Source organism: Athene noctua, chromosome 24 (assembly GCF_965140245.1).
Source record: "Athene noctua chromosome 24, bAthNoc1.hap1.1, whole genome shotgun sequence".
In the NCBI taxonomy this organism is placed as follows: domain Eukaryota; kingdom Metazoa; phylum Chordata; class Aves; order Strigiformes; family Strigidae; genus Athene; species Athene noctua.
The window spans coordinates 3,690,163-3,706,652 of record NC_134060.1 but is presented as its reverse complement, the minus strand read 5'-3'; the positions used below and the strand labels follow the sequence as shown (position 1 = coordinate 3,706,652).

Sequence of the window (16,490 nt, the reverse complement as noted above, 5' to 3'; positions counted from 1 at the left end):
AATACAGTGTGAAATCTCCAACCCAACAGCGGGTTTCGTGCCCCAAAATTCAGAGGTCAGGGTGATTAAGACTTCTCACACAGATTTCTTAGGATGAGGACTGCAGCTGTTTGAAGTCGATTGAAAAATCCACCCACTGGCTTCAGGAGGCTTTGAGTCAGTCCTTGGGTTAAGCTAGAAACCACCTTCCTCTTCTCTAAGGTATGAGCTATTGTTCACTTGACGGCATTGGTTTCCTCTCCGTGACAGCTGTGGGTAGATGGGGAAGGGCTTTTAATGAAGCCAACCGCTGCAGAAATTAAAAAGCTCAGGTTGTACTGATGAAAGAAACCCATTAATAGCGATTCTCTCTTGCGTGACAAAGTCTGACGTCCCTAGCTCTAAGTGACAAGTGGCAGGAAGTCTTGGGGAGACAGCCTGTACCAAGGAGGGTTGGCAGTCCAAGTTGGTGGTTTTTAACTCATTCGCTGCCTGGTTTCAGATGGTTTAGCACTGCCGGGTCCCACCCGTGGAGATGGGGTGGGATAAAAACCAGAGAGGGTCTAGGAGAGCTGGGAAGGGTCTTGACCCCACAGCAGCTCCCCTCTGGGCTTCCACTCCTAAATGAGCCTCCGTGTTTGCCTTGACTCATATTTGCATCAAGTTTTCTACTTTCTTTTTATCAGGATAGTTTTAGGTTTTTGGGGTTTTTGCTGGTAATTGCTGGGTCTCCCCACAAACCAGCCCCTTTTAGAGGGTGTAAGTACAACACTGCTATTTACTTGAGGCTTAAAAACCCCACGGGGCTGCGCCCGCGCTCAGACAGTGTGGGGACTGGAGCAACCACAGTGCAGCATGATGCAGCCACATGAAGCCCTTGGTTAAGTCGTACGGCTGAATAATCTTTAAAAACATTATCAGCATAGAGATCACTTGATTTATTTTTCAGGATTTTCTCCGTCACATGCCAGATACTACCGCAGGATAGGGTTTCAGCTGAGATAAAGGCAGAGAATTTAATTTCCATTAAATTTCTGTGGAACTTGGTCTTTGAAGTCCTTTTGGCTTCTCTGCTAATCTCTACTTCAGAAAACTGGTTAAAGGAAAAACATAAACCTATTTTTCTTCTTCCGCGCTCAAATGTATACTGAAATAATAAAATGTGGATCAAAACAAGACACCTCACTGCACATGCTTTTCCCCTTGGGGAAAGCACAAACACCATGTGACAGATGCTGCTCACGTCTCTGAAGGCCCTCAGATAATGCGGAGATGCCCCAAGGCCTAGGGACACACAGAGATTAGAAGAGATCGTCTAGGGTGTTGATTTGAGGTTTCTTTGGTTTACTTCACACAGCAGGGAAAATACATTTTCAAAATACCACTGGGTTGTGCTTTCAGCTGGGAGCTCGTCCTTACCAAGTTTTGCTCTCTGGCGTCAGCACGTTTTCATTCGGTTTGGACTTTAACACACGCGGGAGCCTGGGGAATATAGAGTTTGGGGGGGGGATGGTGGGGTTCACTCAGTTGTGGAGCTCCCAGGGGAGGGTCAAAGCCCCTCAGAATCTGTGGCTGGAGGCGGTTTGCTGTTGGGACACCCGTGGAGCGCCGCCGTGGCGGGGAGCTAAGCTGGGAGCGTGAGATCCCCTCCGGAGTCGATGCTCTCCCCTCCCGTCCGAGCTATCCGGCGTCTCCGCAGACAGCCTGGCAAGTGCAGCCTGAGCTCGACGAGCCAAGCAAATGCGAGATCAGAAGATATCAGACATCAGATTTAAAGAGGGGGAAGTCTGGGGACTTTCTGTGACTTTGCTATAAATTGACACTAAGCTCACGCTACGCAGATGTGAGGGGGGAAGGGAAGGGGGGTGCGAGCAAGAGGTGGCTGCATCTTTTGCCTTTTAAACGTGTCGCTTTTCTTCTTAAAAGCCACTGAGAACTGAGCTTGACTTGATGGATGTTGGGCCGTAGGGCTGGATCTGATAAGGCCCAGCTCTCAGAAGAGCTGCAGAAGAGTTTCTTCCCAGCTCCTCTCCTATCTCCCCGACGTGCCTGCACACCTCCAGTGCCCCCGAGCTCTGCTCTCGATTATGCCGGGATAAGGTGTTTGCCACCTTGGGAAGGTCCTTTCATGGCAGGTGCAAAGAGCTGGGGGTGTTGCACGGCCGTCTGGCTCCGGCAGGTAAAGAGCAAGGAGAGTCCAAGGTCTGAACCCGGCACTGATGTAAAACTGAAGCAGCTCCGGCTTCTCTGGAGTCCCTCCAGCTTTGTGCGGGTGTAACTGAGACTGGAATCTGGCCCAGAGAGAGTGAAGCCGTTTGGTGATGATTAATATAGTAAAATGCGAAAGTTATGTATCAAGTGTATTTCATGCGCCTCTCGCCTCGGGACAATTAGCATAAATTTAATAATTATTGCCCTGTGCCAGCAGCTGCTACCTAAGGAGCTGGGAGTGCTTTACAAATGCTCATTAGTTGCTACCCTGCCTAGAGGAGGTAGGTGAATAGTCTCCCCATTTTACGGGTAGGAAAAGAGGAACAGAAAGAAGCAAAGTGAGATGGCCAAGGTGCGGTACCAGGGCGGGCTGTTCCTGCCCCTCCTCCTGTGCTTTCTCCAGCCCCGCTTGGCTCTGACCCCGTTGGGTGAGCAGAGCTGGGGAGGGGGCTGGAATAAGATGAGAGTTTATTCTTTGTGCATTGAGCAAACGCCGTAGAAAATATTTAAATTTCAGTGTTTCCTTTCCTGGTTCCCCGATCACCACCCTGCCAGGAGATGGGGTTTCTCCTGCCTTGCACATGTCTCCCCTCATTGTTCAGAGCGAGCGAGGGCTGGTGTAGGCTGGTCGCTCAGGCACGGCACTGGGCATCCCGACCGCTGCTCCTTAATCGGATGCTGACTTGCCGGACCATCTGGGGCCTTCCACGTGGGTCAGTTCTGTGTCTCTTCTTTGGTGGGTTTCATCTGCCTGAACCGTGAGGCCTTCCCGCACGCGTGGGCTGTGCAAAGCCCCCCGAGAAGCCGATCCCTGCTGGGGCTGCCACACATTACCCATCTGTGAACAGTAGCAAACCGCGAAGATATGGAGGCTGCGTCGATTTTGTGTGTAACCAGGGTGCTCTAGCCAAAGAGTAACTGATTAGATATCAGACTCTCTTATCATGTTCCAGGGCACAGACAAAAGCTAGAAGACCAAGCCAAACCCTTCACCGACCGCTACGGGGAGCTGGAACGGCTGCGCCAGTCCATGAGAGTCACCCCAACAACACCCAACCCCCGCGGATCCCTCAGCACCCCAAGCCACTTTGGGTCCCAGGCTCAAACTCCAATACAAGGTAACTGGCTGGGTGCCCCAGCCTGGCGTCACCCCCCGAACCCTCGCTGCCGACACGGCCGGGCAGGGAGCGGAGCCGTCCCGGCCGAGCCAGCTTCCTCGGGATTGTATTTAGGGCTGGAGTCCAGCTCTCCCCGGGGTAAGGAGCCCTGCCTGGGGGACAAGCTAGGGAGGGGTTTGGTTGGGTTTCTTGACTCTGGAAGCCTTTTTGCACCCATTAAATCAGCAGATCGCTGCTGAATCTTAAACCCAGGTGATTTCGCTCTGTGCACCATTAGATATGGGGGTTTAGGAAGAACTGAGCAGTTTCAGCAGGAACATGAGGGAGATCAGAGCAACACACTTTAAATCCAGTAGCTCAGTAGCTTCTTTGACATGAAGGCACCCGTGTAGACGGTTAAGCATCAACTAGAAAGGGTGTATTATACTTTACATGCTAATCCAAATGGTTTCTTATCTTGTTGCATTGTGTTTATGCCAAGTCTGGTGATCCATCACCCAGCTCCAGCATAATTCCCCACACGTATGCACACCTGCATGGGTGCACGCGTGCGCACACACACACACAGAGCCTTCGCTCTTCCCATATTTGCCCTCAGCATAGCTGAGCCCTCGGGCATTCCCCGTGAATCTGCATCGTTAACTCGTTGCCAGGAAAGAGTTAGGAATTGCCACCAGTTACCCGAGAGAGGTCAGTGTGTTAATTCCTATGCGCCTGAATTTCAGCTCCAAACGGAGCATTGCATTTGAAAATGTCCAGCTGCCTCGTTGCTCCCGGCTTTCAGCACTTCTCAGCTCTTCTCAGCTCAGCCAGATGCCATCGGGATGTATTAAGAGAGACCGTTCTCCTGTCTGCATGGGAGACGTGCTCTTTTTCCATGAATTTTTAATCTTGGTGGTGTTTTCCCTTGAAAATCAGTAGAACTACTAATGGAGATTTAAGGGATAGTATTTAAACTGTTTGCATTTTGAGTTATGGTGGAAAATGGCCCTTCTTGGAAGGTTTCATATGAAAAGCTCCAAAAGCCTTCGTGTTGCATTTTCAGAAGTGACGTAGATGTTTGAAAACCTCAGTGTCATTGGCAAAGAAGGTGTCTCAGGCACAGAAACATGTTTGAAAACGTTACCCGAACTGTAAAAGCTCCCCCGCTCCTCCCAACCCAAAATTACAGTGAAAATTTAATTTATTTCTCATTGAAATGCAAATATTTATGCTTGGAATTTTCATTGATATTAACACGGTTTATGAGAAGAACCCGGGCATTTTGTGTAGGATTATCGTTTGAATTTTGTTAAAAAAAGGCAAGAAGGAGAGAGAGAAAGACTTTTATAGGCTCGTCCCATTGGCTACATAATAAAGAAAGAGATTCTTGGGGGAAGAAAAAAAAAGATGCGTATTTTAAATTAGCACAGTCCCCTGCAGTGCCAGAAACCCGAAGAGCGTCGTTTGGAGCAAAGAATCAGGTGATGACACAAATTCAACAAGAAAAAAAATGAAACTGGCCACAAGCTACCGCCCGTGCCAAATTCCCAAATGTCAAGTGACAGCAGGAGTGGAGACACACAAAATTAGCCATTTAAAATCATTCCTGCGGAGTGAATCCAAAGTACCAGGAATGCTGCAAAAGGCAGTTCGTGCACACTCTGCTCTTGGCTCCCTTGTTCCTAAGTTGAAGGAACCGTCTTAAAATTACTGTGGGTTCTTACCAGCGTAACTGGCAGCAGAATCAGATCAGTAATTTTAATCTCAGCCCTGTCCTTTTGACACAACGCTGACTATAACCAATCATAATAATAATAAAAAAAGCCCCCACCTCTTTCACACACACACACGGCTTATTCACAAAGATCATAATTTTTACCCCAGCAAGTGGAGCCTGGCCCATGCCAAGAATAACACAGGAGTTAACAGGCCTGTAATTCTCACGACTTGGCACGTTCTTAGGTAACACACACAAGAAGCCGATTAGCAAAAAGCATAACGAGATACCGGTTAGGAGGGACGAACGGGGCAGGCTGGAGTTCATCCGGCCCTCATTACTCTTTACCTGGGTTCTTCCCAACCTTAATGTTTTTAGCATCCCTGCATCCCTGTGCGGGGATTAAAAGGGGGCCAGCAAGAGGCAGAAAGGCGGGTCTTCCCTCCATGATCACCTACGCCCAGCAGCCTTCAGCTCATGTGCAGGAGGTTGGTTGGCCTCCTGGTTCTGCTGACCCAGCAGTTTGTACAAACACTTCCTAATCCCCTTCTGGCAAAACCAGGCTGGGGAGCCGAGATGCTCAGAAACAGCCTCAGCCACCGAGGGGGGATTCAGGTGCCTCAGATCGCTGGACACAGCACAGGCATGTAGGAGACAACGTTCATCTTTGGGAGGAATTGGGGTCCTTTGGAGATGTGTTTGCTCTGGCCCAGTCCAAGCTTTCTTCCTGGAGAGTGAAGGCTGTGGCCATGGTGGAGATCACAGCAAGGATGCTGGTGTAAATCGGAGAAGGATCTGGCCCTCAGCTGTTTGCAGTAGACTTTCAGTAAAGCAGCCCCGTGAGGTTATAAATAGCCCCCATGTAAAATGATCATCCTGAGGTTAAATGGTCTCAAACCAAAAACCTCCCGGTAAGAGAAAACCGATCGTTTCTGAAGGGCATGCCAGGAAACATGGGAGGAGAGTGTGCTCAGCACCGTGGCCGAGCGGGTCAGATCCTGCTCTCAGACTGGTTTCCCACTGCCCAGTGTCAGTGAATTCCAGTGGCTTCAGTCTTGCTTTACCCTGTGCAGACGGGCAACCAATCTCTTTCCATGTCTGCCTGCAAACAGGACAGACATTTGCATCCCTCCACACAACAGATTTCATTCTCTTTTCCACTGCTTTGGGGGAAAAATAGGGTAATTCTGGGTTCACCCCTGTGTATCTGTGAGGAGAATCTGGCCCAGTAGCCAGGCAAGTAGGACGGGCAGACCCTCATGTAGCATCAGCTGGTGCTCTGGCTTCAGCAGAGCAGAACTATTTGCCCCCACTGAGGATCTGGCCCAATACTTCTCCAGTGAGGTCTGGAAAATCTGAGGTTTTGAAATCCCAGCTCTCCCATCTCCACAGTGAGACACCAAGCTGTCATTAGGATGGCTTGAAATGGTTCCTTATTACGGGGCACGCGAAGCCAGAGCCTTGCGTGCTTTGCTTCTTTTCAAGTTTTGTCTTCTAGCTTAAAAAAAAACAAAAAAATCATCAAGTAGCTCTCAAAAAGTGAAGCAAGAGGTTAAAGGAACTTGCTTCTGCCTGCCTTCAGCTGCTTCTCGAGGCCCCCTTGCTCTGGGGAAGTGGGATGGTGACAGACACGCGTCCTCCCAGGGAGAACCAGGATGGTCCTAGCAGCTCCCAATCCTCCACACGACGCTTTGCCCTTGCCCGTGTTCCAGCAGTGGTTCATACTGAACCATTTTATTCCCAACACAACAGAGGAGGACCGCCCATGCAGCCGGCTCCTCTCTTCTAGCTTTGTAGTGGAAACATTTTCAGCCACTCAAAAGCAATTGTGTGTGCATTGTCCGGCAACATGTAGGGACCCTGTGTACACAAGGACAACTGCAAAGTGATTTTAAATTTGATCTGCTCAGTAACAGAGCGAGCTGTTTTGATTAATGCACTTAACATCCCCTTGCACACTCTTCATACTGCTCCAGTGAAACCAAATTCCCTTGACTTCACAGCAAGAACAGTAAACGCTGGATCCTTTTGCAAACTTCATCCTGCCTCTCCCTGCCTTAGTGTCTGCTGAACGGTTTGGGAGACACTGTCTTTGCTGGTGAAGAGCTTTCGTATCTCCTGCTCTGGAAACAGCTCAGCTTTAACCAGCTTGATTTCCAATCCATTACTTGAAGCCAGTGCAATGGTTTTATCGTAGGCCAGTCATCAGCAGAATGCTTCACCATATGCATTTAAAGTCAACTCTCTCTCTCTCTCTCTCTCTTTTTCTTTTTAAATATACATTTTTAAAGGATTACATTACTTTTAAGAAGCCTCTTGGCATAGGCAGTGAGTGCCCTATTGTTTCCGAAATGCAACGTGGCTGCTCTGAGGTTAAGTCCTGAATTATGGGCCCAGCAAATACACTGAATTGCTGCTTCCTAATCCCTGTCCAGATCGACTTATGGTTTCTTTAAAATATCCGTTTCTTAATGGATAAAAACATTCTACCATGGGCAGAGGCTAAATTGTTTCCAAAGGAAGGTAGGCAAGCATTAGTGGGAAGAAAACATATTGTGGGATTCAGCTTCAGCCTCAAAGGAAGGAACACGCTTAAGATGGGTTTCCTGCCTGCTTTCAGGCTCCGCAGGCTTCTGTGCCTATCTTTAAACTGCTTTTCTGCTCCTCTCAATTACAACTGCCCGCTGCGCAGTGGATGTCCCTTAAATGAATTTGGCGTGTAACCGTCAAAGACGAACCACAGGCCAGTGCTGGACGGGAGCTTCCCCCAAGAGAGAGGCCAAGCACCCGCCACCGCTGCTTCTGCCGCTGCCGTGCAGCCGCCTCGTCTCCCAGCCTCAGCGCAGGGTGCCGAGGAGCTGCACTTCCACAAATAGCAAATGAGCGACGTAGCAGATCAATGAGCCCGGCTGAATTTCCCTCAGGCTCCAGGGATGCCATGTGCCTTTGACAGGGGATTTTTGCTCTGCTGGGATCCTCACGGAGCCTCCAGGCCGGGGTCCCACTGCAGGAGGGCACTGCCAGGCTGCTGGGCTGTGGTGCAGAGCAGGGCTGGAGCCCCCCCTCCTATCGCCCCATCAGCCGCCCCTATCAGCCTGCTGCTCTGCAGTGGGTTTCCCATGGCAGACTTGGCCTGGTCCAAACCTGCTCAGCAGGCAAGGTGGTCTAGCTTCAGGCGGGGTTGTAAATTCAGCAACTTCCTTTTATGTAGTCAGGGCTTGTTAATTTTTTTTAATACCCTTTGAATACAGGTGAAGAGCAAAGCGCGGGCAGGCCAGAGGGAGTGTCTGCAATCAAGGGAGCGTTTCCCGTTCAGCCCACCCACCCGCTCCAATTAGCACCGTTAGCTTATTCATTAGCTTTGTGGGATGGAGCCTGATGCGGTTCCTGCCGGGCAGGGGGATGCGGGCAGAGGAGGGCTCTGGGGATGGCGAGGGGAAGAGAGAGGCTGTTGCGGGAGAGGAAGCTGGGAGAGCCTGGCTTGTTTAGTCTAGCAAAAGGCAGGCTGGGAGCGGAGCTGATTGCTCTGTATAAATACATCCAGGGGGTAAACATCAGGGAGGAGAGGAGCTAATGTAAGCTATGAAGGACAGTGCTGGCACGGGAGATGGGGCTGAACTGGCCCTGAATAAATCCAGACTGGACGTTAGAAGCAGGGTCCTCCCCAGAAGGGCAGGATGGGTCTGACAAATGGCTGGGAGCATCCAATAGACCTTGAAGAGTTTGCAGAGGACGTTAAGATGCGGTTCATGATTCACTGAGCTGGGAATACCTGGGAATTTCCCTGCCTCTCTGCCCTGCCTGCCTGTATAGACCAGGAGGCTGTTGCCCAGCATATTTGGGATCTGACTGAAAGTGCTGGGGGAGGACCCAGGAGAGCGGAGTTAAGGTTTGCGATGCTCACCGGAGTAGGTTTGGGGGTTGAGCGTCTGTCTGCACGGCAGCACACGGTATTTGAAGAGAATTAGAAAACTGAGCAGCAAACGTGCTCGGCAATCTTGAGGTGGTGCCTCGCGATGCTGTGATAAGCAAGTGTGTGGTGTTGTGTTTTGGTTTGGGGTTTGGGTTTGTTTTTTGTTGGGTTTTTTTTTTTTCAAACTCTGCAGAGGAAGTACTTGCACCCAGTTCGCGAGCTGGTTATATCAGATACAGAACAATTGCTCCATGGGCGTGTAACAACGGATGCTGATCACACCTTCATTTTTTTTCAACACCTCCCCTCCTCCCCCAAAATAAATTTTGCTCTATTTTTTGTGGGGTGGGAGGAAGGGGCCGTTTTCTTTTTTAGTTGTCTCTGACTTGGAAACGAATGAACTTGTTAACATTTGTGACAGAGGCGTGAGAGCGTGCCTGCATGCGTGGGTGGGGACGAGAGCGGCGCCTGCTCTAGAGATGAGCTGGGTCTTCAGAGATCAAATGCATCTTGTGCACCTTCCCATGCAGAGCAGCTTCTCTCCATCTTTGGCCACCTGCCTCTCCGTGCTCCCACATGGAGCCGTTATGATCTGGGGAAGGAAGCAGAGAGGAAGAGAGGTCAGAAAAATGCTGAAAGACAACTCGGAGTTCCAAGCATCACAGAAACTAGTAAAAAAAAAATAGCCAAAGGTATATACAGAGAGAGAGAATTTCTGTCCCCGCTCCATCTCACACATGCATGAGTATTATATACATAAGCATAAAGTATCATTAGTGTTTACATTGTCGTCAATCATCATGGCATAAGACAGGAAACAAGGTGTTTTTTTTCCCCCGGGCTATATTTTTCATTACAATTTTGCAAGGCACATATATGCATATAAATGAAATGGTGATATATGGCCAGGCTGAAGATATTTATATATTCTATACACTTGGAGAGTGCCACACTATCAAATTTCCTCTAAATTTCCTTTATTCTCTCTGTGTGTACCACACACAATGAGTATTTTTGTGTGTTGCATAATATACACACTTACTTAAGTTTACTGCTGACTTACTGAATAAGCCACTGCATGCTCCCCACATCTCTAAAACAGGGACCAGAGAGTGATCTCTTGGGTGCTGTGGAATTGCTCAGGTTCCCTACATCACTGCACAGCCCCAGATGATCTGATAATCTCCTACTGCTGTACATCGAGCCCTGGTGCCGTGCTCTGCGCACAGAGCTGCTTGTTTAGTTGTCCCTCACACCTCTTCCCTTTCTGCAGCACTGAAGAGGTCCTGACCTTGCTTTTGCTGCCCTTTCCTCTCTCTAAGCAGAACAGATATTTTCCTGGCTTAGGAGGCAGTGGAAACCCCCACCACTTCTCTGGGATGGATGCATGGCAGTGCTGTTAGTCCCTAAAACCTCCTGCAGGGTCCATTGCCTCAGCTGCCCGAAGGCCTCCAGGGAACGCAGAGCAGATCCACCAGTCCTGACCCAGCAAGGGTGCAGGGACCAGTTTCCCTCCATCCGAGGCAGCTCCCAAACCCAGCATGGTCTTAAGGGAGGCGGCTGAACACACCCAGAGAAACCTCTGTGGCCGGCAGCCTCTCGGATCAGCCTCCCCACCTCCATGCTCATGACCAGCCCTCGCTGCCCTGCCCGGCTCTGCCACAAACTGGCAGAGGTTTAGCTCCCATCGCCATGCAGGCGCTCAGAGGTGGCTTTTTGCGTTTATCTCCTTGCCATCCACCCAAGAAAAGACCCATATTGTCTCCAAGGTGAAAAGAAAGCTGCTGTGTTGTTTGAGCATGGGTTTTTTTTAATCTAGAAAGGGGCTGAGTGGCTTTGAAAGTCTGTTTCTATCCAGCTCCACATGCGGGGGGACTTGGGGGTCCTCAAAAGGTGCAAATTGCAGCTGCACAATTAAATGACGGGGTGTGTCCTGGCCTCCATGGTCCCCTGGGCAGCACAGCCCTAACGAGGAGACAGTGGCATTACTAATCAGGGCTTTGACCTTTACATGGCTTTTATTTAATACACATTCCACACTTCCCCAAACTCCCATCCAAAACATTGACATTTCCGCTGATAGATTGGGTCAGATTTTGGAGTAGTTGGGGGACTCAATTCACTCTTACAATGGTTAAATTCTTACAGCTAAATGGGCTTATTCAGTTAGTGCAGCAGCTGGTGTGATTTCGAGAAGAAAATAAACATTTCCTTCAAATATTTTGATTGGCAACTGGACAACTGAAATACTCAAGCTCAGATTGCCAGGGTCCAAAAAAGCAAATGGGGGCTGGACGGCGAGTAAGCGAGGCAAACCGTAGTAAATCCTCCGAGGCAGCGCTACCACGCAGATGTGTGTGTGAGATGCGCTGGAGAAGGGGACAGCGAGACGGGATTTTTAAAGTACGTGGTCGGCTGTGATTTCAAAGGGAGCGTGGGGCCCGAGGGTACAACTTCACCCGCTCCTATTTCCCTGGCATTTGCTTAGCGCGTTGTTTGCTCCAGGTTGCTGTTTGATGGCTGGCTAAGTGTGATGGAGGGTTGCTTTGCTGCTGAGTTAGGTGGTTATGGAGGGTATTAATAGCGTTGTTTTATTTGGATCTCGCTGGAGGTGTTTCAGTGTGGATCTCCTCGGTTTCAGGGCAGGAGGGGTGATGCCCCTGGGCAGAGCTGCAGGTGTGGGGCTGTGTTGGATCCTGAGGTGGAGGGGAAGCCCCGAGGCGAGGGCCAAGATGGACAGACAGCCCTGAGGAGAGGGCGCTGAGATGGAGGGACAGCCCTGAGGAGAGGGCGCTGAGATGGAGGGACAGCCCTGAGGAGAGGGCGCTGAGATGGAGGGACAGCCCTGAGGAGAGGGCGCTGAGATGGAGGGACAGCCCTGAGGTGAAGGAGCTGACACGGAGGGGCAGCCCTGAGGCGAGAGTGCTGAGGTGGAGCGGGAGCCCTGAGGCAAGGGAGCCGAGATGAAGGGGCAGCTAGCTCTGGGGTGAGGACTGAAATGGAGGAGGTGAAGGAGCCGAGATTGGAAGGGCAGCCCTGAGGTGAAGGAGGCAGGATGGAGGGGCAGCCCTCAGGCGAGAGTGTTGTGGTGGAGGGGGAGCCCCGAGGCAATGGAGCTGAGATGGAGGGGTAGCCAGCCCTGAGGTGAAGGAGGCAGGATGAAGGGGCAGACCCGAGGGGATGGCGCTGAGGCGGCGGCCGAACCCCGCGGCGCTGGCGGCCCGGGCCCCGCTCCCCCGCCCGCTCCCGCAGCCCCGAGGCCGGCGCGGCCGCGGCTCCCTCTACCGGCCGCCTCCCGCCCGCCTCCCGCCGCGGGCCCGGCGGCCGCTGCCCCCTGCTGGCGGCGGGACGGGCCCGCCCGGGGCTTCCCCTCAGCCGGCGGCCGCCGCCCCCCGGGCCGGGCCCTGCGCGGAGCCGGGGCCGGGCCGCGGGGAACGTGGCGGTGGTTTAACGAGTAGGCGGCGGGGGGGGCCGGTCTCCGCCAGGCGACGGCCGCCTCTGCCCCGGGCGGGCCTGGGTGTCGCGGCGGGGAGCGGGGACGGGCGGGCTGTGCCTCCCCGGGCACGGTAAAACGGAGACCAACGTTATACCCCGCCTGGTGTCTGTTTGCGCAGCCTGGGAAGGCCGAACACCAACACCTCCCCTCCCCCAGATAACACGGAGACAAAATACACAAGTGGTTTTGGTTTTGGGGGTTGTTTGGGGTTTTTTTTTATTTTAGCCTCAGACTGGTCGGGGAAAGCTGGAGCTTGATTCTGAGCCAGACTTTAAGCCCAGGGCCCAGTGAGGATGAAAGCGGTTGGTCACGGTCATTTGGCTGCCCGACGGGCCCTGCAGGGCACCGGCCGGGGCGGGCACAGCCAGGGGATTTGCTTTCCGAGGGATTCGCACCCACACACGCAGGTTTATAGCGGCCCAGCCCTCGGAGTGCTGGCGGTCAGGGACCGGCGGGCTCAAAGCCTGGCACCCGGAGAGCTCGCCCGCTGCCCGCCCCTGTTCTGTAGGCAATAGCTGGAGCGTCTCTAGACCCAACAGTACCACTGTGTGCTCTGCTCCATGCACAGGGCCTGTAATTAACACTCTTACACACTTGTGTCTGAATTAGTAGCAAGGACACATTGCCAAACATTGCAAGTTCAGGCCAATAAAACATAGCCTCTAAAAAAAAACCACCTTTGAGTATGTTACAGAGGGAAAGGGAAATGTGCCCTGAGCACTTACGTTTTATTTCGATTTGCATTTTATAGAATATTATTTATAGACATGTGAAAGGAGGCACGGTCTGATCGCTGGAGATTGTCATCTGCTCTCGGGAAGGTAGCGAGCAGCAGGCCGGGTTTTCTGGGGGCTGGGGGGGGAATTTTGCGACCGCTTTCTCGCAGCGCGTGGGCCGCAGTGGCAGGGCTGCGTGTGTGTGGGGAGGAGGTGTTCAGAGAATAGCATTTTTTCCTCTCCAGTCCAAGTTCAGCCAGGATTTTGTCCCGTGGTCCTACCTTATGCTGGGATGCTACTGAATCGATAAGGCTACAGGCTCTGGTCAAACTGCTTCTTGCAGAGCTGATCTCCAAACCTCAGCGCATGGCACCTGAGAGCAGTTTTGGTGCTGCTTTCACAGCAGCATGGCTTTGGGATGGGGCAGAGCGGCCTGCTGGCAGGCTGAGGTGTGAAATCAAGTTGGCTTGGTCAGCTGTGAGCCTTTTTTTCAGTGTTGTGCTTTTCTAGCCAGCCCAAGCACGCTACCCCTCCACACAGCATCCAAGAGGGGCGGCCCTGCGGCCAGGCAGCCACTTCCACGCTCGGCTCGGCTGCAGCCAGCCCCGGGTGTGTGCAGAGCAGTGCTTCGTGACAGCTTTGAGCTGCTCCTCTCTTATCTCGCACCAAAGCCGCAGCCACGTTCACAAACCAGGTGCTCCCCCGCCTTTCTCCTCCATGGAGCCTGCGTGGGAAGGCAGGCGCTGCCGATCGCCCGCAAAACGGCTGGAGGGGAGGGAGGAACCTTCCCTCCCCTTCTCCTTCCAGCGGCTGATGGCTGAAGGACTCACCTGGGATGAGAAAGAGGGTTCAGATCAAATCCCCTCCCTATCTGCACCTCCAAGAGCATGCCCTTGCCACTAGTTAGCTGGAAGGGATTAGCTCAAGTATTTTTTCCTGGGGAGATGCCGCAGGGCCTGGAACACCAGCCCTGAGAAGTTAAGAATGCCTCATCATAATAAATATATATAAAACACAAATCCCTATGCATGCATAGCGAATCTACAATCGTATGAATGTGTGTGTCTGTATATATATATGCATATCTAAAACCAGCAAGCGTGTTTATCATACTCATCTCACACATTTTCTCGCTCTGAGTGGATTAAAAATTCAGCCAAAGTGACAAAAAAAAAGTCGCTGCATCCAGATCACATCCCAGTGGCAAAGCAGAAAGTCGCAATGCCCCTGCTTTTAACAAGGGAAAATAGGGATCTTGGGAGTAAACAGGAAGGATGAAGAGCCACTTCCAGCTGGCCAAAGCTTTGGGCTCGGTGCACCAGCCAAGCGCTTTGGGCTAGAACTGCTCTTTCTAGAGATTTTCATCTCATGAGGGGTGTTAAAAGTCTGAGAAAGGCACAGTCACAGTGTTTCTATCCATGTCCTCCTGCATAACTACTGACAGAGCTTGGCGTGGGCCATGGAGGTCTCAAGGACAGAGGTTTCACATCTCTCCTTGGAGACCAAAACTCATTTCTCTCTCTCAGATATGCCAAGGCCAGATGTGCTGGGCTCTGTAAGAGAATGGCACCAGCCTCGGCACAGCTGAGAGAGCCCCAGAACAGAATTGTGTCCTCAAAACCTCCGCTGGTGTGGATTCCCATCTCTAACCCAGGCTTCCCACAAGAAAAGTCATGGGGGGGCTCCAGCATCCGAGGGAGCTGCGTAACGTCCCCACCACGCTGACCCAAGTCTCCCTTCCCCCAGCAGAAGAAAGCCTGAATTTCTCACTCCCTTTATCCTCTTGGAAGGAGAAAAATACACAGAGAAATCAAGCCGAGGGATGTTGTGGCTCCTAGCTTGGGAGTTTTCAGCTGTGTGTTTATCAGCCCCATCCCCTGATGGTATCAGCACGAACAGGCCACCCACAAGAAGGCTTAGCTGGCTGGTCTGGACTCCAGCTTTTCCTCTCCGTCTCCGTGTGTGTGTATATACACCACCGACTATCTCAGGGACTGGCCGTCTGGGGCCTGCATCCATTTATTTACTACACAGCTGATGTAATGACTAAACATTTTTTTTCTGTGTTTATGGGGTGTGTTTTTTTAATCTGCCAGAGATGAATAGACCCCTAGAGAAGTCAGCTTACTCGTGTCCCTTCTTGGATAGGAAACAACAAATTTTAGGACAGGAAATGGGAACAACTTAAACAAATGGGTTCAGGATTTTTATATTTAAGTTCCCCAGCTCTCTTCCCTGGAAGATCCAAGCAATGCTTTTCCCTCTGATTTTAATTCCTTCGGCAGGGGATGGCCCAGGCTATAGGGCAAACTCTACAAGCCTCAAGGATAGTGCTCTAACCACCCTCTTTCTTCCTCCCTCCCCACCAGGCACGTCAGATCTGAGCCCCTTCTCTGACCCCCGGCAGTTCGATCGATCCTTCCCAACGCTGCCGGCTCTCACCGAGACCAGGTTCTCCGACCCGCGGATGCATTACCCCGGCGCCATGTCCGCTGCCTTCCCTTACACCGCGACACCCTCCGCCACAGGCATCGGGGGCATCAGCATGACCAGCATGCCCACCACGACGCGCTTCCACCACACTTACCTGCCACCCCCCTACCCCGGCTCCACACAAAACCAAAGTGGACCCTTCCAGGCCAACCCCTCTCCCTACCATTTGTACTACGGCACGTCCTCGGGCTCCTACCAGTTCTCCATGGTGGCGGGCGGTGAGCGTTCTCCCACCCGGATGCTCTCTTCTTGTACAAGTGCCTCAGCAGGGAACAACTTAATGAATCCCAACCTGGGCAATCAGAACGACGGGGTGGATGCGGATGGGAGCCACAGTAACTCACCGACGACCATGACAACTACTGGGAGGATGGATGAGTCGGTCTGGAGACCCTACTAGGAGGAACTCAACTGGGCACCGGTATCTTTAACTTAATCAGCCACCGTTACGCTACTCCTTTTGGTAGTGAATAAAGCAAAATGATGCCTAGGGAAAAGGTAAACCAAAGTCTCCCAAACCAAAAGCAAACCAGGATCCTCTGCATGCAAGCACGGGCAAACATCAAGTGAAGATGGACGGGGACCTACGTTACATTTCAAGATGAACATCCACGAGGCTTGAATTTGTCGCTTGATGTGGTTCCTTTCGTATCTTTTAAGCATGTGGATTGTACATAGGGAAAAAACCAAAAGGACGTATGGAATCAGAAGTTTGTTTCTTGCAGAACACTTCTCAGTCATCTCACTCGCACCTCTTCCCCACACAAAGCATTCAGAAGTTACAAAAAGCTCACCCTTCTTCTGCAAAATGTTTCAGAGAAGAGAAAAGACCAGGGAGTTGTCCAAGCCATCTCTCTGCCAATGC

The 16,490-nt window shown here is 51.7% G+C and overlaps 1 protein-coding gene across 2 annotated transcripts in view; it reads left to right on the top strand.

Moving 5' to 3' along the window:
* RUNX3 (RUNX family transcription factor 3) overlaps positions 1-16,025 on the top strand; it is a 37,545-nt gene extending 21,520 nt beyond the window's left edge. The window contains exons 4-6 of one of the 2 annotated variants that reach the window (XM_074926163.1): positions 3,144-3,308; positions 13,810-13,858; positions 15,359-16,025. In XM_074926163.1, coding sequence (XP_074782264.1) covers positions 3,144-3,308; positions 13,810-13,858; positions 15,359-16,025 — 881 coding nt within the window. The remainder of the gene's footprint in view (positions 1-3,143; positions 3,309-13,809; positions 13,859-15,358) is intronic. The other variant, XM_074926164.1, reaches the window with a different exon arrangement.
* Positions 16,026-16,490: the final 465 nt, after the last annotated feature.